Raw genomic sequence first — 23,983 nt, 5'->3', positions numbered from 1 at the left:
CTGTTGCATTGTGGCACGTTCTCTCTGCTCAATAACAACCGCCTGCTGTCACTTGATTAGTTAATAATAGTGTGACACACTCCATGACTGTTATGGCAATACGACAGGTGTAAAAACTAGAATGAGTTTTCTTCCTGTAATGTGCTCTTCTCATCTGAGACAGACAGTCAGAAGCCTGAAATGATGATGGCTTCCTTTTGCTTTTACCAGAAAAGAGCATCTGGAATCAAACAAAAGCACTTTAATGTTGGGTGTTAATGTCGGAGGATTAACCTGCTGTAACCCCGACCCTTTTATTGCCTTTTTTCTGCACATGAAAAGTGAATATACAGTTATTTCCAGCAGACTGGCACAGAACTGAGGAGGAATGTGCTCCGCTCCTTTTTTTATTTTATTGAATACATAAATTCAGGAAGTCTAAACATTGGTAGACAGCGTTCACTACCCGGCTGAATTCTCAGAAATAAATGCGCACCCTCCAATCAATCCCACTCATCCATGCCGGAGTGATGCCTCTGTCAGTGTGGCCCACTCAGGTGGAATCACTGTCACAGTCGGCAGGATGGGCTCTCCTCAGGTGATAAAAGAGGTGTTGATGCAGAAGCTGCTGAACTCCAGACACATCCATCGGAGCTGAGGGCCCAAACGGACAGATTAGCCTCGTTAGCGGACATTGTGAATTTCAATTAGCGCGCATCATACACGGAAACAATACATTGATTCCACGCGCACGGCTCAAATCGCTGCTCCTCCCAGAGAGAAGCATTTGTCCTCGCCCCATTTTCAACATCTCCTCCACACAGGTCTGAAATGGCAGGGAAACGTTTTCCTGAATGTGTTTGCCTCGAGGCTTGTTTTCAATAAGGCGTTGATTGATCGGCAGGATTTAGGGAGGAATCTCGTACAATTTGCAAATTCTCGCAGACAAATACTCGATGCCCGTGGCGTTCGGCGTTCGGCGTTTCAGTTCCAAAGGGGCTTGAGTGACTTTGAAACCGTTTAAGTGATCCGTCGTCTTCGCTGATCCGTTTGTTGGGGTTTGCTTGATGTTGGTTCATAAGAACGACTGATTGTTGTGCACTACAGATAAAACACGGGCAATTTGATCGCTATGTCTGATTCATCTTTAAAGAGCTTTCAGCAGAACGTGACGCACACACATGGGTCCTTACTGTCTCTTCAGTACCCTTTTGCACACACACACACACATACACACGGACAGTTACCATACAAAGACAATTCTTCAGTCTCTCAGATGCCATTTTTCCTGAAATTACAGAAAAACAAACCAGTTTGTGAAAGAACGGAGCGGGTCGTTACATCGTACAGCACATATGAGCAGGAAGAGGTCGTTTCAGTTGTTTCGGGTATTCACCTGTGATTTAGCAGGTCAAACACACATTAACCACCTGACATGGCTCTAAAATGTTAATATACACTCTAATGTCGTCCTTTTTAAACTGCACCTTCCTCGGAGAGTTTGACATCGATCACCCACCCATTAGATCTCACCGGATCCGGACTCGCCCCCCCCCCACCCCTGCATGTGTCTCCAAGTCTGATCTTTCAGCCTTGCTGCTCACGCATGTGTTCACATCAGTGGAATTTTTTCCATTGTAGAAACACACAAATATATCATCATATGACCCAACTCTGACAGCCACAGTCTGCTGCAGAGAGGGACAGTCGTAGACAGGAATTTCCCCGAGGACAGACTCGGGGAAACGCCGTCTTTTCGTTCTGCAGCAGCACCAGAGTAGGCAGCTCTGAGGTAATGTTTGTCTCTGTCTCTCTTCAAGATAAACCTGTCATTACAGTAATGGCAAACTTGTCAAATTGTGAATCTGTTTTCCTTTTTTTTTTTTTTACATTGGCATTACCTGCCTCAGAACTGCAATGAGCAGAGTGTCCCCCATGAAAAAAAAAATGCTTGTTCTGCAAAGCGCTAGGCTAGAAAGGCTCTGCATGCGTGCCACCTGTTCACTCCTCGCCACAGTTCGCTCTCCCATTCTGCTGTTGTTCAGCCTACCCCTTTTTTAAAGCATTGATTTATGATTACTGTGTTGCCTCTGCTACCTCACAGTGCTTTAGCTGCTTTTGTTCCCGCTGCAGGGCCTGCAGGTGACATCGGATCATTGTCCAAGATCTTGGATATGCGTTCTCTTGCACTCCTAGCTCTGCAGTTGTCTTCATGTTCTTCAAGAGAAAAGAAGTCTAAAGGATTCTTCCCAGAAAGCCCTTTAGGGTGTTTGTCAGTGTCTGGCACCGTTTCAAGAGTCACCGCTCATCAGGTTTTCATTCTGGATTTAACTAGGCCAAGAGGAGACGCTCACTAATGAATGTGCCCCCACCACCACCTCCCGCCTCTCAAAACTGCCTTTTGCAGCACCCGCTTTTCAGTACCGTAAAAACAACTACTGCCATATAATGCAACCAAAAACCACAAATCAACACACTGTAGGTTTAGAGCCTCTGTAAAATAATTAGAGGCGAGTGAAAGTGAGATTATCTCCCCTCCATCTCACTCTTTATGCCGCTTCTCTTTTGTCCTATTCTTTATCTCATTACCATCACTGAAGCTGACCTCAGAGTGGAGCATCCAGCTGTGATCCCCTGCCCCACAAAAAAAAAAAAACTCTGACCCTGAGCTGAACTGTAGAATCATCAAGCACTGTCACCGAATGGCCTCCGTGACTCTGAGGTCATTCGGTGCGCATTACCTCCTTTTTTTTTTAATGCAGATGATCAGGAACTTGTTAGTGATTATGCATAATTGAAAGGTAAATCGGCGACGAATGGAGGGAAAAAAATGGATGTATTAGGTAAATGATCAGAAAGATGCTACCTGTCAGAAGCCTTTTCCTTGTTTACAGCCAACACCGGCTAATATTTACAGCCAGAGACAAGAAGCTTTGTGCAAGTCAGCGCTGACAGGGACACCATATGCACCCTCCACCGGCCCACACGCAATGTCGAAAAAGTCTAATATTTATTATCCAGTAGCAAGGACTGAAATAAACACAGTGTAATTGGAAAGGTACTGACATCAACACCAGCATTGCAGGATACATATCAAAAGAAGTACTTTAAGGTATCCCTTTACCTCTTTTGGGTTGAAGGTGAGGTGTTTCCATATCTTGGCAAAACACGACTGCAGGGGGGGGGGAGATTAATGATATAATAGCTCTGACCACACTGTTAAGTTATTTAAACTGGCAGCATCAGCTCAAATTGTTTCATAGCTTTCTGCAATGATACGTTCAGGAGCGTGTCTGGACAGGTTACAAGATGCGAGAGGAGAGAATTCATTGCAACTCCCTCTGTACTGTTCAGCCAGGAGACGGCAGCGTGGAAGATATGACACCATCAGTAAAGTACATGCAGAATGTTTACCTCCTCGGAACTCGCTTTTCTCTTGTTGACAATGGAAGGAATTCGGAATCGAGACACATTAACCAAATATAAAAACGAATGCACTCGTGCATCGCTGTGTTTCCAGACTTGTGTGGCTGTTCCTGTGCTTGTTTTAAGTTTGTCTTGTTGAGGTGAGGTGAAGAAAAGGTTTTGTGACCAGCAGGGGAGGAGTGAAAGCCTCCCAAGTGTGACTGTGGTGAATAACGAACTAATAAGTAATCAAATCATGACGAGGAAACCGCTGTCCTTTTCGGGGCTGCCGGGCTGAGAATCTGGCTGGAGGGCCGGACTGGCCGGAGGAAGAGCGCTGATATCTCCCTTAATCGTCTCTGGGTCTTATGGGGTCGTAGTGAGTTTTGTGTTTTTGCTCCAAACATCCTGAGTGGGGGCGCCAGAGATGTCAGAGGATTACTGTAAGCTCAGCTCAGGTGACGTCTTTAGGAGGGCGGTGGACAGGTATGAGGGCCCTCCATAGCCCTGCTCTAAAGAAGGACAAGTATCATATGGGACGCTCAGATCATTTGAAGAACTCTGCACAGCATCAAAGGCGGCATTTAGCACGCTTATTCGCAGCTCTCATTATCCCATTTCTCACATGCATTCATCTTTCATGATTACATATTTCCAAAGCTTCCAAAGGCGGGTTAAGCAGGCTGGTATGTTGACTCAAAATCAATGTAAATGGCTCCTTCAAACTCTCCCCCCAAAGAGCCGAGGCTGTGCTCTTACCTTAATGCCCCTGACAATAGCTGGAAGCTATTTTACCATTGTGTTTACTTGTAAAATCAGATAGACCATGGGAAGTGCGATAGACCCTGCGAGGGCCAAGCCGTTGTGTATCTCCCTTGTGGGGAGTGGATATTGTCGGCTATCTCTGGCTTCCATCACGGAGTCTCGAGCTGTTAAGTGAGTGCATGAATGAGCTCCGCGTCCGTACAGTATCTCTGGAATCACATAAAGACAACCTTGTGCTCTGCAATTTACTGCGTGGCGCTCAGGTGCTTGTGCATGTCTCAACCAGAGGCAAAACAAAAGTATGACACGTAATCATGTGTGAGAAGATTTATGATTAGAGAGAGCAAAGGGGGGAGAGAATTTTCTCCCCCCCCCCCCCCCCACACACACACTCCTTCAAATTATTGTCTTTAGTGCCGTCCACTCGCTTGAGTGAAATGTTGGAAGCTGTTGAAATGGAGTGGCTCACAAACACACACAAACACACACCCTGTGAAATGTATGATTTAACCATTTTAACGGCTACTGCGTGAGTCATTTCCTTCTCCACTGGTGGCATATTTTTAGTCATCGCAGGTTTTGTTCGGGGGGGGGGGGGGCGAGTAAACACAAGATGCTCTGTTTGAGTTCTAATTCTCTGGAGAGCTTTTATCGAGACGAGAAAAGGAGCAAAATCAGCAAGACTGCGTGAAGCAGTGTCAACTGTAGCTGCAGCCCGAATCAGGGACTCTAGCAACTATTAGAAAAGTGTCTAAATTTAGTCTAATTATGATGCGTAAAAGTTTTTGGGGGGGACCGTATTTGCTGGCTGGCGCCACCCTCATGCAACAGGTCACAGGTCACAGGTTCGGTGGCACGGGATGCCGAGCCAAACAAACTACCAGCCATAAATCCGCAACCACCTATTTCCGACTATGGTGACAGACGACAGGTGAGTGTTTGTGTTTGTGTTTGTGTTTGTGTGTGTTTCATAAACAGTACTCCAAAGGGTAACACACCCCTCTCAGCACGACATGCATATTACACCTCAGAACATCTTGGATATAGGCCCGGTCTTGTTTATGGAGAAACACGGCTAAGAGTATAATTAGCATCTCGGTGATCCTGGAGGTTGTCTGACTTAAGTTGTGATATCAAAGAAGGTGGTATTTTGCGCATGTGACTCAGCGTGGATGCAGTGGCTGTGGCGTTTGTGTGGTGGTTTTGCACCTGACTGGGAAACACTGCAGGTGGATTACCTGGAACAGTAGCCAAACCTCATTGGTGAATCGTTGCTTTTATTAAAAGGCACGTACCGTAAATTATAGCACCAAACGGGCTTTGATGGTGTGAATCATCAAGATTAATCTCCCATTAGTTTAAAAAACAAAAAAAACAAAGGCACCATGTAACCTTAAAACACCCCATGCAAAGCCAACGTGCAATTTTGTCCTTGTACAAATGTTATATTCCTGCAAATCAAACACAAATAAGTGGCACAAATAAAGGACTTGTGAGAGTCAAGTGTTTCCTTTGTGCATCATGCTCACAAAACCCTAGTTTATGTTTAACCAGAGCTTTTTGAGCAGCTGGCTTCTCTTCTGTGCGAGTCTTCGGCACCAATGCTATGAAAGTTAGAACCTTTTGTCAGACATGCACAACAGGCTCTGTCATTATCCCCGCCACGCCCTTTTCTCTTTATTCTAGGCAGATTATCGCCGCCAGAGGAAAAACGGTACAGCTAATCTACAGTAAATTATGTCTGAATCCTCATGTGAATTCTTTTTTTTTTTTTTAATAGGCTGAGGGGAAAATAAGGGGGGGGGGGGGGGGGGGTCGGCAGGTTTACAAGACAAATGCAGATGTGGAATTGTTCTAAAATACACCTTTGCAGGCTGCATTTGTCAATCCCAGGAGGCTATGGGAGCAGGTTTTCCATCAACACTTACAGATTCCACTCTCATCCACTTCCAGGCCGAGGAGAGTGGAATCTGTAACGACTGCGGGCTTAAGCGTCGTTAACATTTCCCTGACACGCCGGTGGCCTCTCTTGGAGACTGCAATGCATTTTCTCTGCTGCATTGGAGTTGTTGTAGCAACTAGTGCCCTAGGAGTGAATGAAGCAGATGTGCAGGTCATCTATCACCTGACAAGCTCCCACTCCCCCCCAACAAACTGAGCAAGTCATCTCCGTGACAGTCTGCCCAAGCAGTCTCATCAATTACACCGGTACCCTGCCATTAGAGCACAAACACTTCTCTCCTCTGACACATTCAATTGCTTCCCAGTCTGCAAGACGGGCCCTCAATTAATCCTGAATAACTTTTCCCTCTCAAAGGATGTCTCTCTTTCTGTGGCCGAGTATCGCACACATTAGACCGGCAGGATGAAGTCTTTGAAGGCCGATTTACTGCCATAGTAGCCATATAGTTCTGAATTTGTATCCTTGTTTTATGACTTTACGATGACAATTAAGCTGCCATTAGTAGAGATTCCCCTTTGTGTTCCCTGGAAATAATAAATACTGTCTCTAACAGATGAATTCGGTTGATTTTAATGCCATTTCCAGCCAACAACCGCTGTACCAGTCTGATTTGTTCTTTAAAATGATGGCAAAGCTAAGGCGACTCTCCATCCTTTGCCTTGTCTTTCGTCCCGATCTGGCAGTATTGATACATATGGAAGAAATAATGGAAATCATGCTGTAATTAGTGTTATTCTTTTCCTGTATTCCATCAATAGTAGTCGTGAAATGCAGTAAACACAGACGTTAGGACACAGACACAGATTTCCTATCACTTACATGATGCAACTATGGCAGTGACAGCAGGGATTCCATTTACACATATCAGCGTTTTTCTTTCACAGGGGTTTAAAAACAGGTGCCAGGGTCAGAACGCCACATTGAAAATGCAAAAAGATATAAATAAAGGCTTTCATATAAAAATAGGCTTTTACAAAATATACTCTATTAACCAATATTTAACAAAGGTTGAAAATGTGACTGCGTTTTTGACCAGTGGATAAACCTCGTTAGCTGAACTTGGCTTGAAGTAAGCAATGCCATTACAGGCAGTCAGTAGTGCGTGTAGCCTTCTACCTCAACGAGAGGGATGCTCAAGACTAGCAGCGAACAGAAGGAAGGCAAACTCCCGGGGGGGTCAGAAGGTCAGGAAGTAGCTGGCAGCGGTTTCATCTGGAACGTTGTCCTAAAACACGATACGTCGTTCCAGTGCGTTGCCATGTTTGCTTTGCCTTAATACATTAAAATCTCTCAACATTTAGTTACTTTTGATCCATAAAGGATAAAATCAGCAGTCTGCACTTTTTATAGAATAAATTAATATTAATTATATCCATTCTCTTAATACAGTGTGTTAAATATTCCAAATGGCTGCATCATTTGTAAAATCTACGGCGGCGTGTCCCGCCCCAGGAAACGCATCCACCATATTTATTGGGGGAAAAAAAATAAATGTCCTTGCCAGAACGTGTCCGTTTAGCTTAGAGTCCCGACATTTGGCTATGCTGACTCACACTGTGGCCACCCAGCCCCCCTCCTGGCACAGTACAAGTTTTCTCTTGACAGCATTTCTTCACGCTGTTTCCACGTTGCACCCCGGCAAACAGTCCAAGAAGAGGGTCGAAGAGCTTTGTGTGCAAAAGGATCGCGATGCCCCGTCTTCTACAGTAGTAGTTCCTCAATGCGTGGAGGGAAAAAAAAACTGTTATAACAGCCTTCTTGTAAAAGTTGAATGATTCCATTTGTCCATGAAAACACAGCAACAAAGACATGAGCCTACAAATCTCATCCTGCACGCACAAACGTCCACATTGCCATCCAATAAATAGTCTCATTTGCATGTGTACACCTCTGTCCTCTCGCTGCAGGTGTTGCATTTCACGTAGCAGCACCACAGGAACTTGCAGTTGCACTGCCAGACCCGGGAGTACTGGTGTGTGTTGTATCCCCGGCCGCAGCACATCAGGTCGCAACCGCTGATGTGCTGCATCATAGTCTTGTTGCACACTCTGCCCTGCGTGCCCAGGCTCCCCGTCATCAGGTCTGCCTCGCAGTAGTTGGGCGACTTGTCTATGTACACCAGGTCCGTATCCATGGGCTTCCGGTAAGAGTAAGGCTTCTTGATCTTGAGGAACTTGGGGCGTTTGTTGCGGCTGGCTTTGACCGGTTCCACGTGCACCGCTTGGGCATATTTTTCCTTGAGAATGTAGCCAAGCTCACGGAACTTGGGAAGTGTAGTCCAGCAGGTTTTGGTTGTGCAGGAGCCAGAGACACCGTGACACTTGCATTCCAGTTGCATGTTCTTCTCCAAGATCTATACACAAAAACAATTGAATAATGCAGTGATAATCAGGAAGGGTAAAAACGCACCGGTGACGATTCCACATCTTTTTTGTTTCCTGCACAAAGTTTGTGATTCAAACTGCTACCGCTTACATTTCAAATAATGTGCTTTAAGGGAAGTTAATAACAACATGACAGAGGAGGGTTATATACAGCCCCACCGCATCACTGCATGATACCGTACACACAGAAGCCAGAATAATGTATCCGGTTTCAGGCTCTGTGTGTGCAGTTACCACACACCACCCACAAACGTCAAGAGTGGCCGTACAAGGTGGCTGAGTGGCTGGGATTACCACCAAAGCCTAAACTGATGACAATGAGAAGTGCCATTAACTGAAACTGGAATTTTCTTCAGCGACAAGGTCAACGGCGACTTCCGCATGCTAAAATGCTGCGAGTCTGGCTGGCAATACGGTCCCTGAGCTCGCAAGCGGGATATTTACGCCGCTGTGCTCTTGGCAAGTCTACTGCGACGATAAAACACACATACAGACGTGTGAACAAGAGCTGAAAAAACAGCTTTCTGCCCCCCCCCCCCCCCCGAGCAAAAAACCCTTTGGCTTCAACTCCCTAATCCATCAGTTCTTCTGTGACCAACACTTGTGACAGCTTTTGTTTGGACGTCTTCGACCAGGGAGCTGTGAGCGGCGCTCCTGCCCAGTGTCATTGCTTTTGATTAGCATAAATAACAGAGGGGGGGGGGGGGGGGCTGACGATCACAACAGAGGGGCCATTTACAATTTAGCTGTCTACATAAGCCTATTTGAATTTGGGGTCCTGAAACGCACGTAGAAAATGATCTAGTAGGCACCTTTTGTGTGGGAGGAGGCTTTTCAACCCAGTGTGGGGACGGACGTGTCGGTTGTGAGAATCAGTCTCTTCTGGCACAGGGAGACGTCGAAAAACAAAGCAGCGCCTTTCTTTTTTTTTTTTTTACAAACTCCTACTTCGCTTTAACCGTTTGGCACGTCACTCCACTCGGTCTCTAAACCTTGCAGACTCGCTGGAGACTCGCTGGAGACTCGCTGACGCGCTGCAGAGCTCTGCAGCCGTGCATGCACAAAGCCGTCAAATAAACAGATCAACGCATCTCGAAAACCGTCCTCTCCTTCCTGTCGGTCCTGATTGTTGTCTCCCGTTTTCCGCTTTGAAGCAAATAGCAACAGAAAAGCGCATTAATAATTGATCGTTGCCAAGTGCATCGCATACTAAGCGGGCTTTTGACTTTCACGCCTGTTAACAGCGTGGATTACGGCGCGGCGTCCATCTGTGCACTCGCTTCATCAGCAACAGAGAAGCGTAGGATCCATCCAAGCAGCAAACACCCCCCCGTGGTGCACGTACAACCACATCACACCCACTGCGGGTTTATGATGTTACAGAAATTGTGGGTGTGGATTTACATGACGGTAACAAATATCCTGTCCCGGCAGTGGAGCCATGAGGGGACTGTGCGAAGGCCTTCTTGTACAGTGTCAATCTGTTTGCAGGACAGAGATCTGGGTTGTAATCAAACCCTGCCACTTAGACAACTATTTCCCTAAAAGCAGCCCTTTATTCCACTGCTTGTTCCATCTTGGCTCCCCTCCAGATCTTTGGCAGGGTTCACCTGCACCGCATCGTTTCAGGGCCCGTTAGCAGCTACTGTGGTCAGCCTGAGCTAAACACTGGCTCACCGTCACACGTTGTCTTCAAATATTCCCTGGTTCTTCTATTTGCATTTGGAAATGAGAAAAAGAGAATCGTTGTCCCATCCTTTCCCACTTACCTTGCGCCCCACCTCGTTGTTATGGAGGTTCATGAGTGTCCTGGCGTTCTGTTTGACCTCCCGAGCATCGATGAACACTTTGGAGAAGCCCAGGCCGTAGCTGATATCCGCCGAGCAGCCTCCCCACTTCCAGCCGTGGTCTACGCTGTAGAAGCCCTGCTTCTCCTTGTCACAGCTGCAGTCGCTGAGGTTCCCCTGCGTGCAGGCGGCCGTAATGGCGTGGGCCACCCCCGCTGCAATGATGGCGTAGGTGAATGCGGCCTCTTTACTGCCTGGGTGGAGGGGGGGATGAGCAAAATGAATGCATTATGAGTTTTTCCAAAACGTTTCTTCTCCTTTAAAGAAAAGGAGGTTACTTTTCGGCTGTGCGCTTACGTCACAGTCTTATTGACATATCACTCAAGGGCTGCAGTGTGTTGAAACTTGGCCTGGAAACTGTCCTGCCCATGAACCAAAATGATTGCTTGGTGGTACAGTCAACAAAGAAGCATGAATAAGAGGGTTGTCGCCAAGGAGGGGCTATTGATCTGCTCAGAAACTGTCACAATCTGTGTAAACTCATAAGGTGCTGGCAGAATCTTCATCCTGCTGTTATCTCAGCCACATCCAGCGAACAAATCATTTACACACACACACACGGAAATATCGACAAATAACTAAAGCTTAATCTGTTGCAACAGATCTCTATCCAAAGATAATGAGTCAAATAACGGGGCGAGATAAAGAGAAGGTCTAGCGTATCTTATAATGCATGATGCAACCAAGCAGTGACCGTATGTTTATGCACTTTAATCTCAGATTAGTCCCGTTAGTCCTCATCCATGATATTTGCATGAAAACGTCTTTGTTGAAGACAAACGTCACGGTTTTCTTCTTCATGCCACCACCTCCCGACGCTCAGGGTGAGAAGCTGCCATGTTTTCGCTAAACATCTTGGATGCGTTCCCTCGCCATTCAATAATAAAAAAAAAAAAGCTCATATTGAGGCATCAATTATATGGACGTTTTTACAGCTTTGATGGGCGCAGAGCCAAAGACGAAGGCGTGTCGGTGCAGTCAGCCGGTTCTGACTGCAACCTCGTTCATTTCCCCCCCCTTGCATTTCTGAGTGCACAAGTTCACCGCAAACGATGGTATGAATTTTTTATAGCCTTGTAATGAGAGGCGGAAGATCCAGAACCATTGTGTAAGTTGAACTAAATGTGCGAGGTCATTGTTCACATCTCCTCTCCGGCCCTTCGTATGGACCTGGCCTCATATTAGCCCTGAAGTTCACGCGCAAACATGCCCGTGGCCAAAAATGGCTCAAAGCTGATGCACCTTGCGATACCCATAAACAATATGTCAGTTCACTGATCACTCCTCCTTTGGTTTAAAGAACTGCAGGCTCCGCCGCTCCACCCGGGCCAAGCCACCGACAATGGCCGTCCGAGCTAATCTGACCGGTGAGGCCGATCTATTTGATACGGCTGTCCGAGCCCTGGGGTTAAAGTCCTGTCTTGGAAACACGCAGACCAAGATGAGCTAAGAACCACTCATTCAGGCACTGCTGTTTTCATCTCAGCAGCATAAAAGAAATAATCCTTTCCTTCCAACAGCAGCAGGCAAGATGAGATTCCATCTCACATAGCTATCAAAGTCCTTATTCACTGGTTATAGCCATCAAGGTGTCAAAAGAAAATCATTATATTTCATTAAACCTTGTCCTCCCTGCTATTCTCAATATCTAACAGCCTCCAGTCCACCTTATCAGTCCAGTGCAGAACAGGCAGGCCACGAATCCTCCAGCTCAAATTGTAGCATCCCCTAACGAGACTTTTCTCTCAACAGTCGTACCGTGGATCTCAATCGGTTTCTCTAACTTGGCACTTTCAGGTCTTGCTTTCCTCTTGGCTTTGCCCCGCTGTAACTTATACCCGTGGAAAGAGCTGCATCCTTGCGTCGAGAGCCACAGCACCCATCGCTGGACGGTGTAAAGACCAATGAAAATGTGTCTCCAGAGACTCTGCTGGGCTGAAAGGAAAGGCTGCAAACATTCACGAGAGCTTTGTTACAGTGCTGGCTTCGGATACCTTTTATGCACGCTCAAAGAAAAGCGCACAGCGGATCTAGGCCCGGTGTAAATGACACTGGCTCCTCAAGGGATGAGCCTTATTACGAGGATGAAGTCATGCAGGCCAGGTGATCTGTTATGTGCAGAAGACATTTGTCTGGTGCAGGGTTCGAGTGGAGATCAAGGACGCCTGTTACTTCCTATAAATACAACGGATGCCCTCCAGGGTGAAAATGATTGCAATTAGATGCGTTCCTGTATTTACCCAAAGGCACCCGGTCATCGTTACTTCTCGACGCATTTTTATACTGCAATTGAATTTGTTAAAACTGCAGGTTCTTTATCATTCACAAATAAAAACATAAATGCTAAAAGTAAATTTTATGCAAAATACATATAAATGTACTGTCGGGCAAAAGAAAATAAATGACAAATATTTCAGGTTGTAAACAAACGTTAACAGACAGCAACATACCCACTTTCAACTCTTTTCCGAAGACTGTCCTCTCCCCAAGCGCCGAGCAGTTCCAGCGCCCGTTTTTGAACTGAAATTGACACTCGTTGATGCCCATTTGGGCTCCCTCTCCGATGACGATAATGGCATCGGGGCGACTCTGGCAGATAATCCGTTGTCTGGGGGCCAAACCGGGGATCTTGTTACAGATTATGCTCGCACCGAGGGCCACCACCGACGAGAAGCCACTGTGAATTGATGGTGGATGTAAAGTGAGGAACATGGAGCCATTCATTCATATATACATTTTTCCATTCTAATATTACAATATTCTTTTAGAGGGTTGGTGTAGTTTTCCGGGCTTTTAAATCAAGTGCATTTCCAATGTTTGTTTTATAAAATATATCTGAGAGCCACAGCTTGAGAAAGTTTTTTTTTTCAGGGTTATTACCTTTTAACAGCAGAAAATGAAGTTAGCCCCCTCTAAAATATTATTTTACACATCTGGAAGATGCGCCACTAAAACATAATCACGTGGTCTTTGTTCAGATTGCAGATGCTTTCACTTTTTTATTCCAACATGAGCTTCACCGACCTTTAAAGATAGAATAAAGTGACGCGTGCGTCACGGCACTGGCTGCGTAAAGTGTGCGCTCTTCCACAGAATAACTCCTGAATAAAGCGCTCTCTTTTGAAACAAACAACAGGCGGATGTTATTGGAGGCTCAGGCCAGAATCACCTTCAGACCTAATGAGAAGTCAAATAAGTTTCGGCTCACCCGATTTTCAAATAAACAATTCCTAGACAAAGTAGAACTCTTAAAATCCAGCGTCGTGTTCTCCGACTCATTGCGGCCCCCGCTCACAGTTTCATGCAACGATTTTGTAGCTGATGAATAACTCGGATCGCTGATGCTCCGATCGATCACAGCACAGGTAACTCCAGAGGAACTCCAAAATGACGAAAAGCATGAAAAATGGAACACGCTCTGAAACTTCTAGCCTATAAATTGTCGGCTATGGTATCATCCAAACTCCTTTTACGCGCAGCCCCTCTCGTCTGGCCCTCTTGTCATTGCGAGGGGTGTCACAGGTAACCCTTGGGGTGAGCAAGTGCGATTATCTCTCTCTCTCACAGTTCCTCTGCTACCCGCAGGTCTCGGCTTTATATCTGGCTCATCTATCTGGGGCGTGTTCACAGGAGACATGGGGCCCTGCTGAAGAATCCCGCCAGAGCGGAATCTCAACACACACACACATGCATCGGCACACGCACGCACAAACGCAACTACACTCGCAAACAGGCACGCACTCAGAGAGAGAGAGAGAGAGAGAGAGGGTTCACCTTGAATGGGATGGGCATCAACAAAATGTGGTCATAAACTTATTTGCACGCCGATATTACCAATTCCCCTTCATTGAAAAACATTTCTTCTTTTCCAGACAAAAAGAAATACGTAAAAAAAAAAAAAAACGGTTAGACAACAGAATAAAGGACAGAACGATTTCATCATTTTCTTATAATTTGGTAAATTATGACCTAAAAAGCGAAAACTGTGACAGGAAATAGATGGTGGGGAAAAAAACACGAATAAAGTATTAATTATGATTATTTGGCTTGTTATTCAAAAGCTGAATTGATCCGCCCCTCCGTTTTATAACGCGCCTTGTGCGCGCAGCCTGCTTTGTGCGAGTCAGTCTCAGGATCGCCAACCTTTTATAATTGCGCCATCGAGTGGCCAAAGTGAGGCACTGCATTGGAAAGCTTCAGGAAACACCCACTGTCCCTTCATTCTTTCCGTAGCTTCCTTGATCCAGTAACACAAACCGAGGTGCGTGTTTGTGCGTGTTTGTAAAGTGGGTGTCACATTATCGATACCGGTATGGATCTTCACCCCCAGCATTTGATCGGTGACTGCCTCATCCACATTTTTACATTCCTTCCAGAGGAAGATTTAATCAATGCTTCCAGTGCGTGTAAGGTAAGGCGCGTGCGCGCGACTTGCAGGAAGGAGTTAGGATTTAAAGGAGACATATTATACCCTTTTTCCACAAAAGTTAACGCAGTTCCCAGAGTCAGACACCGATATGAAATATCTGTGACAGTCTTTGGTCGCAATAGGAAACAGATGCTGCTCTCTGAGGCCTGTAGTCTGTCGAAACCACCAAAATAGTCGTGCAGAAACATGAGAAAAGTGTTAAAAGTGTTATAGTATGTCCTCTTTAAGTAAATAAAATGAGCAGCGAATATTTAATTCCCTCGATGTCTGATAACGGCGAGAGGTCTGCTTTTAGGGCTGGCACGAAGCCGCGGAGACTCCCTGGTTATGGAGGTGCGTCTCTGCTTTTAATTCCACGTTAGTTTTAGAGTGAATTATGCACTTTCAAACTAAATCATCGCCACACAACAAATTCTGCGGTCTTTTCAGGAGGTTGTGTTTGCAGCACTGGACGTTTTGCGACCTCGCCGCCTTTCAAAGTGTCAATCACTCATGGAAAAAATACTTCCTGCAACGTTCTCACCTGGAGAGAAAGATGACGAAGGGCCGGACTGGAGGTTACACCTGCAAAAGCCTCAGAGGACACCGAGGTTTGCGCTCTCTCTCTCTCTCTCTCTCAGCGGAGGTTTGTGCTTTTCTAGTTTCATTATGTCTCTCATCTTCGTATCTGACGCACCAGGAAAGGTGAAGGGGTTGACGTACCTGCGGGAGAATTCGGCTCAGCTGCCTCACCTCTGGGGCGTCAGCGCGACAGTCTGCAGCGCCTGCACCGGCGGTACCGTCCGAGCGTGGAACATCCAGAGTGTCAGTTCAGCACCTTCAGCATGTCACCCTGCTTTGCCAGTCATACAGGATGCACGCTTTGATTTTATTTGAATCCACATATTATTATTTTTTTCATTTATTGTGAGAATTTATTGTGATTCTTTTCTCTTCTGCCATTTTATGACTTTCTCACTGATTTCGTAAAGAGGCTCTCGTCAAACCATTTCTACGATGTTCCACATGTTCTTCTGTCAGGGTGAACTCCTCTGGTGCAGTCCCGAGCAGAAGCCTTTGTTTGGGATTGTAAGCGACAAGCGGCGTGAAGTTGTGATCACAGTAGAATTCACGGGCCTCATCAAGACCTGGAATGGCCAGACTGGCCAGGAGTTGGGCTCCTTCCCTGCTGCAGGGCTCCTTCCCTTTACGTTGCTGCAGTACAATGTCGACGACAATTGGTTTCTGAGTGTAAGCGAACGTAGAATTACCGGGATCGAATACACACGAATGAAACGTTAAGTTAAAGGCGCATGTGTTCTCTTCCAGGTGGCAGATGGAAGAGGATCTCTGTGTACGCTGGCTGATACCAGTTTGACTGAAAAGTCGAGCGTGATGGTGGGAGACTCTGCAGTCAACATACTCCTGATTTCTCCGGACAGGAGACTGATGGTGGCTGCGTCCACTGATGGTCATGATGCTACGGTGTGTTCCGGTGTCGTTTGCCTCTGTTTAAAACACGAGGAAAAATAAGAGCATTGGAAACCATGAATGATGTAGATTTCTGTCGTTGTCATGTCGGCAGGCTATTTGCACCGAGAGTTTGACCTCTCCGTCCGAGGACGGAGAGCCTTTGCGCCTTTCCATGCCAATCGGAGGCTCCAGTGCGGCTGTGTTCGTACCGACGCAGCCGGCCAGACTGGCCGTTGTCAACAACGAAGACACGCAAGAGAAAGTCCTCTATGTTTTCGATCTAGGCATTAAAAGGTCCAAGTCCAAGTCAGAGATCCAAGGTGGGGAGTGGAATCAGCACAGATTCATTTCATTGTGCTTTATAGGGGACATTGAAACATCTTTAGTTATTGGCTAGCTGCCGCCACAGGCAATGCTAAAGTGGACCCGTGTGCCATTTTGTAGTTTCTTCCTCCCCTGGATGATGTGTGTTTGTGTTCGCATCTCAGTCAAGCTGATGGCGTCCTTCCCCTTCACGCTGAAAGTCGTGCCCCGCCAGTTGTTTTTGAAGGCGAGCGGCAGCAACCGCCTCGTGCTGGCGGCCGACCAGGAACTCTGGGTGTATTCTCTGAATGGAGCTCTGCTTGCGAGCTTTAAAGATCACACCATGAGCATCACGTCGCTATTTGCGGTAGGCCCTTTTCTCTGTGCCGTACAACAAAGCATCTGTATGAAAAGAGTCAAAGTAAGACGTTTTGCGCGTTTGCAGGACAGCCTCCGTGTGGTGACAGCGTCTGAGGACCTCTCCTTACGAGTGATGACATGGAGGAAGGACAGAGACCGTGGGATGATCCTGGAGAGCCGATACCACTTGCTGGGAGGCTCTCACACAATGTTCAGGTACTTTAAGCTGCAGGCTCCAGTTTGCGGCTCTGGTGGAACGTGGTGGTTCTCTGTGCATCTTTCCTGGCAGTCAAACCCGAATCTTTTTACGCTTTGTGTTGTAGAGGGTTGACTCACGTCGCCTGTGACTACTCCAGCATTGTTGCCGTAGCAGAAGGAATAATGGGAAACGACGTTTTGAAAGCCTATTCCTTCCGTCTGTCCGCCCAAAAGTAGGGCGGCAGTGGCTCAGTGGGTTGGGAAGCGGAGGGTCCACCGGTTCAGGTCCCAGCCCAGACGGAATGAGGAATGTGCGCTGGTGGCTGGAGGGGGGCCAGTTTTACCCTGAGGTGCTCTTGAGCAAGGCACCGCCCCCCCCCCCCCCCCCAATTGCTTCAGGTGCGCCGATCATGGCGGCACCTTCACCCTATGCCTTCTCCGCATGCTCTGGGGCCCCTATGCATATATGTGTGTGGTTGAGTCTACGGGCCCTTGTACTCGGACGTAAATGTGTGTTTGCAGTGTAAAAAGTGTATAACACCAATGACAATGAAAGTTGATCTTAATCTTAAATCTTAATCTTCACCTCCCGAGTGACGGAAAAGAGATTTGCAAGCTGTTTGCACAAAGACCCACCAGAAGGAAGGACTCCATTTTGAATTGTTCCTCAGATGTGGGCGTGACCAGTCTTAAGGCAAAGTGTGTTATCACATGTATTTACTGTGTTTCTTCCATTCACTACTGAGGTGTTACATACAGGCATGCATGGACGAAGTGGCAATAACAAACATGGAAGTCGGTATTTATCACACATTCACCAAAGCAGTATGGAAATATTAAACATGTTACCAACAAGGCACAAATGCGTTCTTTTCTATTTCATTCTTTCCCGTGGAAGTACCATCCGCATAAGCGATTTATGTACTTCCAGTACCTAAGGTAAAGTGAAAAGAGCGGTCGAGATCTTATCGGCTTCCATCAGCATGCATCTCATGTCTTCAAGGACACTCTGCAGGACTGTAGTCATGGACTTATAGAATTTGGTTCCATCTTCTGAGGCGGATTCCGTCTGTTCAAAGACAGAAAACATTCTGAAGTTGTTAAGACAAATCCAAGTCATGATAATCGAATCATGATCGGCTGGTATTGGTTCCTCACCCAGGTGAAAGCTTTGATCGTACGATTCAGGAAGGCTTTCTCAACCTCTGCTGGTATCCTCAGCATATGAGCCATGCAGTCTAGTATGCACATTAATGTTTCCTTAGTGGCCTGGGAAGAGATCAAATTAATAGTCCATTGGCAACTAATGGAAATCTATTAATATTGATGTGGTTTAAAGTATGCACTCACCTGGTCAAGTGTACTGAGGACAGTTTGAGCGTCGCAGTTGTCAGGATTCAGGGCTTCGGCTGCCTGGGCGGAGATGACCGGCTCTTTAAGCTGCTCCAGCCATGCCCACATGAGGCCAGTGAGGATGAAGGGATCCCGCTCCGTACACAGCCTTTCCCAGCCCCCGCCTTGGTTTAATTCCGCCTGCACACATGTCCGACCCTGTTGTGTGACTGATCCGGTCTGTGGTGTCTTACTACCACCATAACGTCCGTTATAGCAGCTCCATCCTGAGTTTTGATCTATTTCTAACGTCTTTACGATTATTCTTGGCATGAAGGTCACCAAGCCAAGATTCTTTAGTGATTGGTATTTGGATGTCGTGGATCAGATGTGTGTGTGTGTGTGTGTGTGTGTGTTTTTGTGTCGGTGGGTTGTTTTGTCAACTTAAAATATTTAAACATGTTGTTAGTCTTATTAAAAGACAAATTCAAGCATTCACATCATTTTTGATGCATTTCTACATGCATGCCATGTAAGTACCACCACATTACTGCTACGGGTCAGTTACCTGCCAGGCCAAGACTTTGGTTATGTGTTCTTCCTCCCCATCAAGACAAAGGTCCACTGCTAGGGCCTGAGCCACAAGCAGCCTCTTGGCATCCAGGGACAGCTCTGACTGCAAGGTGATGAAGGGCACCTCTGATCTCACCGATTGTACGTCTTTGCGATCTTGGTCTTTCTTTCGACCGTTCATGGCTAACTTTCCCCTCCTCTCCGTCTTCCACCTGGACAACATGCTATCCTTTTTGTTGACATGTTGACTGGTTCCCATTGACTCACTACGGTGGAGGGTTTTCTGCTTTATTTTCTCCAAAAGAAACGCTTCATCTCTGACTGTTTTTAAATTCTTGAGCTGCCAGAGTGAACCTGCTAAGCCAGGTGAGATGTCAGACGTGCTGCTATTGCAAAGTTGACATTGGGTTGCAGGGAGCGCGGGTTCATATGGAGAAACGGGCATTTGAGCGTCACTTTGGTACAGAGGGCCAAGAGATTGTGTGAGCAGGTTGAGCTGCGAGCCCAGCCGTCTCAAATCTGACTCGCTGTAGCTCAGACTTTTGCGATGGTAGAAAATGGGTGGCTCGTTGAAATGTCTAGGTAAGGTGGGAGCACCTGGTAAGCGAGGCTCCTTTGTTAAAAACTCGGGGCCCATCTGCTCAATAATGCTGAGCGTCATCTCTATGTCATGAATATCAGGAGCCTCCAGAATGTCTTCCTCAATCACCTCTCGATTCTCCGCAATGTCCAACAACAACTTTGAGACCAGCTCGACAAGCTTTGGTATGTGCTTCAGCTCTTTCCTCTCGTTGCCATGCAGGATGTGTCTCTGGCGGTTCAGGTATTGGGACAGGGTTACCGGGTTGGAGCGAGGCTCAGCGCAGGAAAACACACTCCTCAAAGGGCCGAGGAACTGGACAAACTCTCTGACACAACGTAGCTGACTCCTGGTCTGAATGGAATTGGGACGTTTGGCACGCACAAATAAAATCGCCTGGTTAGCCGTCATCCTGGTAGCGTACGCCAGGAAACATGCCAAAAGCACACCTGGAGGGGAAACAAGGAGAACCCCTTCATTGTGTGCAATGATGGACAAATAAAAGACCGATCCACTTTATAACACTTAATTAAGCATCTTTTTTTAGTATAACACCTGTTCTTCCGAGACCAGCATGGCAGTGGACCGCTATCTTTCCCTCCTGCAGTGCGAAGGCCATGACCTTCACCATGTCCAAAACAGTGGTAAGGTTGGCTACTCCGTTGTCGCTCCAGCCAAAATTGTAGAAATAAACTGAAATGGTAATATGCTTTGAGTTAGATGCAACAACAGTGTAGAATTAGTAATGGCTTCGTGCATGAAGCACATACTGTTGTTTTCCATGAAGACATCTGGGCGGTATGAAAAGCCGCTCTCTGGTTCCAGAGGGTTTCCACAGCTGGCGTGCTCACCAGGTATCTGAAGGTTTATCACTGTTTTAATACCATTCCTTGTGATAAACACACACACACACACACAACAGAGATTTTAGTAAGCTTCTTTGGCCGGACGCTGCTGGTTGATCTTCAAATAAAGATGTGTGTATACCTTCTGAATTGATCAATGATGTCATACTTCTCAATGATTTCTGTTGAGGGTCTGGACATAGCCAGAAGATGATCCGTAACCCTGGAAACAAAAGGGAGGAATAAGTGAGACCACCGTATATTAATCCATTTACCTATTAGTCCAAATACAAGGACGTTCTACTAAAACAGATAATCCGAGAATTGTTCTGTTCCAGTTACTGAGTGGGAATGCTTACCAGGATGAGTAGAGGCCTTTAATGGCCTGATGGTCGTCGCTCCAGTAACTCGGGTTGTCGTATTTGCAGAATTGACCTCCACAGACGATTGAGCATTGCATATGTCCAGGGATGACATAACGTATTGCTTCTCCTACTATTGTGTAATTCGCTCTGGGGGCTCTGACTGGAGTTAGTATAGGAGAAAGAAAACATCATTTAGATATGAGATATAAATAGAATATTATGAGTAAGTGATCCATTTATTGTATTTTTTTCCTTTGACATAGTAAAAAACTGTTTGTTTTTTTAACTGGGATCTAAGGTCCTAAGCAGAGTAGACAGTAAGCACGTGGACTCCAACAAAAGTAGGTTGTTCTTAACACCTGAATAATTAAGATCATCAGTGGAGGGCACTCAGTTAGTGGCGTCTGATCTTTGTCTGACAAAGTAAGTTTATTATCAGAGCATGACATCAGAAATATTAGTAGCAATTCTACTGGAACAGTTTAGGATCTGACCAGCTACTGTTACTACTTACTGTATTCCATCAGAGCTGCGCCTCTTGTGTTTGTATGGAATGTCATAGTAACAGTCAGTCATAGCAGGGCCTGCATACACGGAAATCTACATGGTTACATCATATTATACCTTCCTGATCCTGTCAATAGTTCATGATATAAGACTAACAATCAATCTGATATAAAGTATTTAAACCCGGGCAAAATGGCATCTCATAAATAACCACTGCTCAGGATTGCATTATTTTGGACTGTTGTAAGTCTCAGTTTGATGCAGAGTGATCAATTTGGCCGAAGACAAGTTAGAGAGAACCACTGACAAAACCCCATTTGGATCAGAGATCAATATTATGAATCATACTCAAATGATAAGCGCACATAATCCAGTTTAAAGGATTGGCAGGCTGATATTCTTGCATAGACGCTTTGCCTCTGTAGTACACCATGCATACAAAATTCCCCATCCATCCTTGGGACCAAGGCGCAAAACAATTACCTTTGAATTATCTAAAAAGGAAAGTGATTCTAAATCTGAGTACACAAGCCAAAGAAAAACTCATTTACCTGTAATTGAGGCGAGATGCTTGCAACCACAATCCCAGAAAGCAATATTGTCATAGCGGCATTTTTGAACTGTACCGACACCAGCCTTCACAGCTCTGACATCATTCCTGCTCCACCTCCGTGGAAAGTCAGTCCTGCTTGTGCCTTTGGTTGATTTGATTTGTCCCAGATTATCTCTGCCTTGGGGTTAAACAAGGCAAGTACCCAAAAGATCCTGTTCAATCCTTCGCGTTCAGCAACGTATCTCATCAGGATGACAGATGAAGTCCGAGAAAAACTTAAGAATGTGATGTGAATGATGCAAAAAAATGCACCCTTTCTAATACACAGACTCCTGTCTTCTGCCCTGGGGGGGAGTAAGGCTATTCCTGACTCCTCCTGGATTAGACTACTACTGGTAATCTTATTACACAGGTATAAAAGAGAGCACCCACTCCTCAATAAAATCTCCTGCTGCTTGTACATCACTACTGCCTTCTGTTGGAACGTTATCATATGGAATCATTTATTGTGATTCTGTCTGTTAATGCTCAAGTTATCATTAGTAAAAATAAACTTTCCAACTATTCAAAAACTCTGATAATGTCTATATTAAATTCCCTCAATAATGTGCAGGTGTATGCCACTGGTGTTTGTCACTGCTACAAATGGTGAGCGCTTAATGACATAGCAAGTAGATAAAATCTGATTAGCTCACCTTCTACCCCGCTAAAGCTGGTTGCATTTAGGTTACTGATTACTGAACAGCATTTGAAGGGAACACCAAGCCAATGATGCGAATGCAATTCTAAAATGTATGTACATGCCGTCAAGGCAACAATAAAATGACTGAATCCTTTTCATTTTTGCTTCACCCTAAATCTGTGGATTATGGCATGTTTATTCTTATTCAATAATTTTGTTTTTATTATAGCTGTTTTTTTACTTCATGATTGTACAGCAAATGGTAGCATCGTAGCATACATGGTCATTATTAATACAGTGTGTGTTTTCACTCATCTATTTTATAGATTTTAAAATTTTGTAATCAATTTACTATATTTACATTTAATTTATACTTTTCAACTGAAAACCTCACAGTATTAATTAATGCCATTATCTGCAGTCTTCATGAAATGTAGTATCTGATAGGCCATGCTGGATTTATGAACAAAATTAAAAGCATTTAAAAAAAGTAATGGCAATGTAATTAAATTAGAGATAGGGAAGTGTAATTTCAGGCCCTTCATTAGATCTTTAGTTATAAGTTAGTCCAATGTTCCCTCTAATTTTTCATGCGTCTGAGCAAACACACAAACTCCCTGAGCAGTCCCTTGGACAACTTTGAGCAACATCATAATAATAAATTTTATTTTAAACGCACTTTACATTTGAAAGCAAATCTCAAAGTGCACAATAAAAATAAATAACATAAAAACAAGCGATAAACATCAACAAATAAAACAGATAAAATCAACAAGCAAAGGATGTGTGTACTGTGGTCCCGCGAGAGTCCTGGAACTCCGATCACAATGGCGTCTATTAGCTGCGTAAAAACATGTGAATCTCATCATTAGCCGGAGCAGCCAGTCACCGGACACTCACTGACTCAGTGGAAAATAGCACAGAATGGATTTTTACGTGTTTATTTAATTTTCAATTTAGGTTGTATTTTTTTTTTTGTGCGCAACGTAGATTTTCGCTGCGCGAAGACCGTATCAGCTGTGCGTAATTACGCACGAGCGCACCTTAGAGTCTGAGACTAACTCTCATCTCTTAAATACACCTGAGTTAATCAAACATTTCGACAGGTGGCAGCAGATATGCACGGTACGAGCTACTGGGCGGTCGCGTCTGTCCGTTCCTTGCGTTTCGATGGCGGAGAAGCGAAGACGTTTCCGTGTTCCACATATGCAACCAAACAAAGCCTCATGGGAAATGTGTTCGGCTGTTGGTAGCGGTCAGAGTCTTTAGTTGTTCTGTCGTATAAGCAGTACTATATTTCCCGACAGGCATTGCTGCTCTGTCGTCGTATCCCAGCTGGTTGCGTGGGTGGATCAAATCGGTTTCAAACAAATTGAAGGAGCACACCGGAATTGAATCAAATGTTGCCTTCAAAATAAAATAGTGCATGTTTATGAAAAACTATCAGTAGTGTATCACATG

The 23,983-nt window shown here is 45.5% G+C and overlaps 3 protein-coding genes across 3 annotated transcripts; 1 reads left to right on the top strand and 2 right to left on the bottom strand.

The window, feature by feature from the left end:
- Positions 1 to 7,982: 7,982 nt before the first annotated feature.
- Positions 7,983 to 13,622, bottom strand: LOC137904245 (protein Wnt-7a). The gene is made up of 4 exons (XM_068748404.1): positions 13,552 to 13,622; positions 12,794 to 13,020; positions 10,266 to 10,537; positions 7,983 to 8,465 (listed from the first exon to the last, which is right to left on the bottom strand). Exons 1-4 carry the CDS (start codon positions 13,620 to 13,622, stop codon positions 7,983 to 7,985), a joined length of 1,053 nt encoding a protein of 350 aa, XP_068604505.1.
- Positions 13,623 to 14,655: 1,033 nt separating this feature from the next.
- On the top strand, positions 14,656 to 17,941 carry fbxw12 (F-box and WD repeat domain containing 12). The gene is made up of 10 exons (XM_068748391.1): positions 14,656 to 14,754; positions 15,068 to 15,105; positions 15,202 to 15,362; positions 15,452 to 15,576; positions 15,793 to 16,002; positions 16,081 to 16,236; positions 16,337 to 16,544; positions 16,713 to 16,894; positions 16,973 to 17,103; positions 17,211 to 17,941. Exons 1-10 carry the CDS (start codon positions 14,656 to 14,658, stop codon positions 17,320 to 17,322), a joined length of 1,422 nt encoding a protein of 473 aa, XP_068604492.1. The 3' UTR covers positions 17,323 to 17,941.
- A 78-nt stretch (positions 17,942 to 18,019) lies between these two features.
- On the bottom strand, positions 18,020 to 21,340 carry ptpdc1b (protein tyrosine phosphatase domain containing 1b). The gene is made up of 9 exons (XM_068753447.1): positions 21,295 to 21,340; positions 20,775 to 20,940; positions 20,558 to 20,638; positions 20,341 to 20,459; positions 20,126 to 20,263; positions 18,986 to 20,019; positions 18,436 to 18,618; positions 18,244 to 18,354; positions 18,020 to 18,154 (listed from the first exon to the last, which is right to left on the bottom strand). Exons 1-9 carry the CDS (start codon positions 21,338 to 21,340, stop codon positions 18,020 to 18,022), a joined length of 2,013 nt encoding a protein of 670 aa, XP_068609548.1.
- Positions 21,341 to 23,983: the final 2,643 nt, after the last annotated feature.

The sequence above is a fragment of the Brachionichthys hirsutus genome, chromosome 2 (assembly GCF_040956055.1).
Source record: "Brachionichthys hirsutus isolate HB-005 chromosome 2, CSIRO-AGI_Bhir_v1, whole genome shotgun sequence".
NCBI classification, from domain to species: Eukaryota; Metazoa; Chordata; class Actinopteri; order Lophiiformes; family Brachionichthyidae; genus Brachionichthys; species Brachionichthys hirsutus.
The sequence above is the reverse complement of the archived record's forward strand: the minus strand, read 5'-3'. Positions and strand labels throughout refer to the sequence as shown.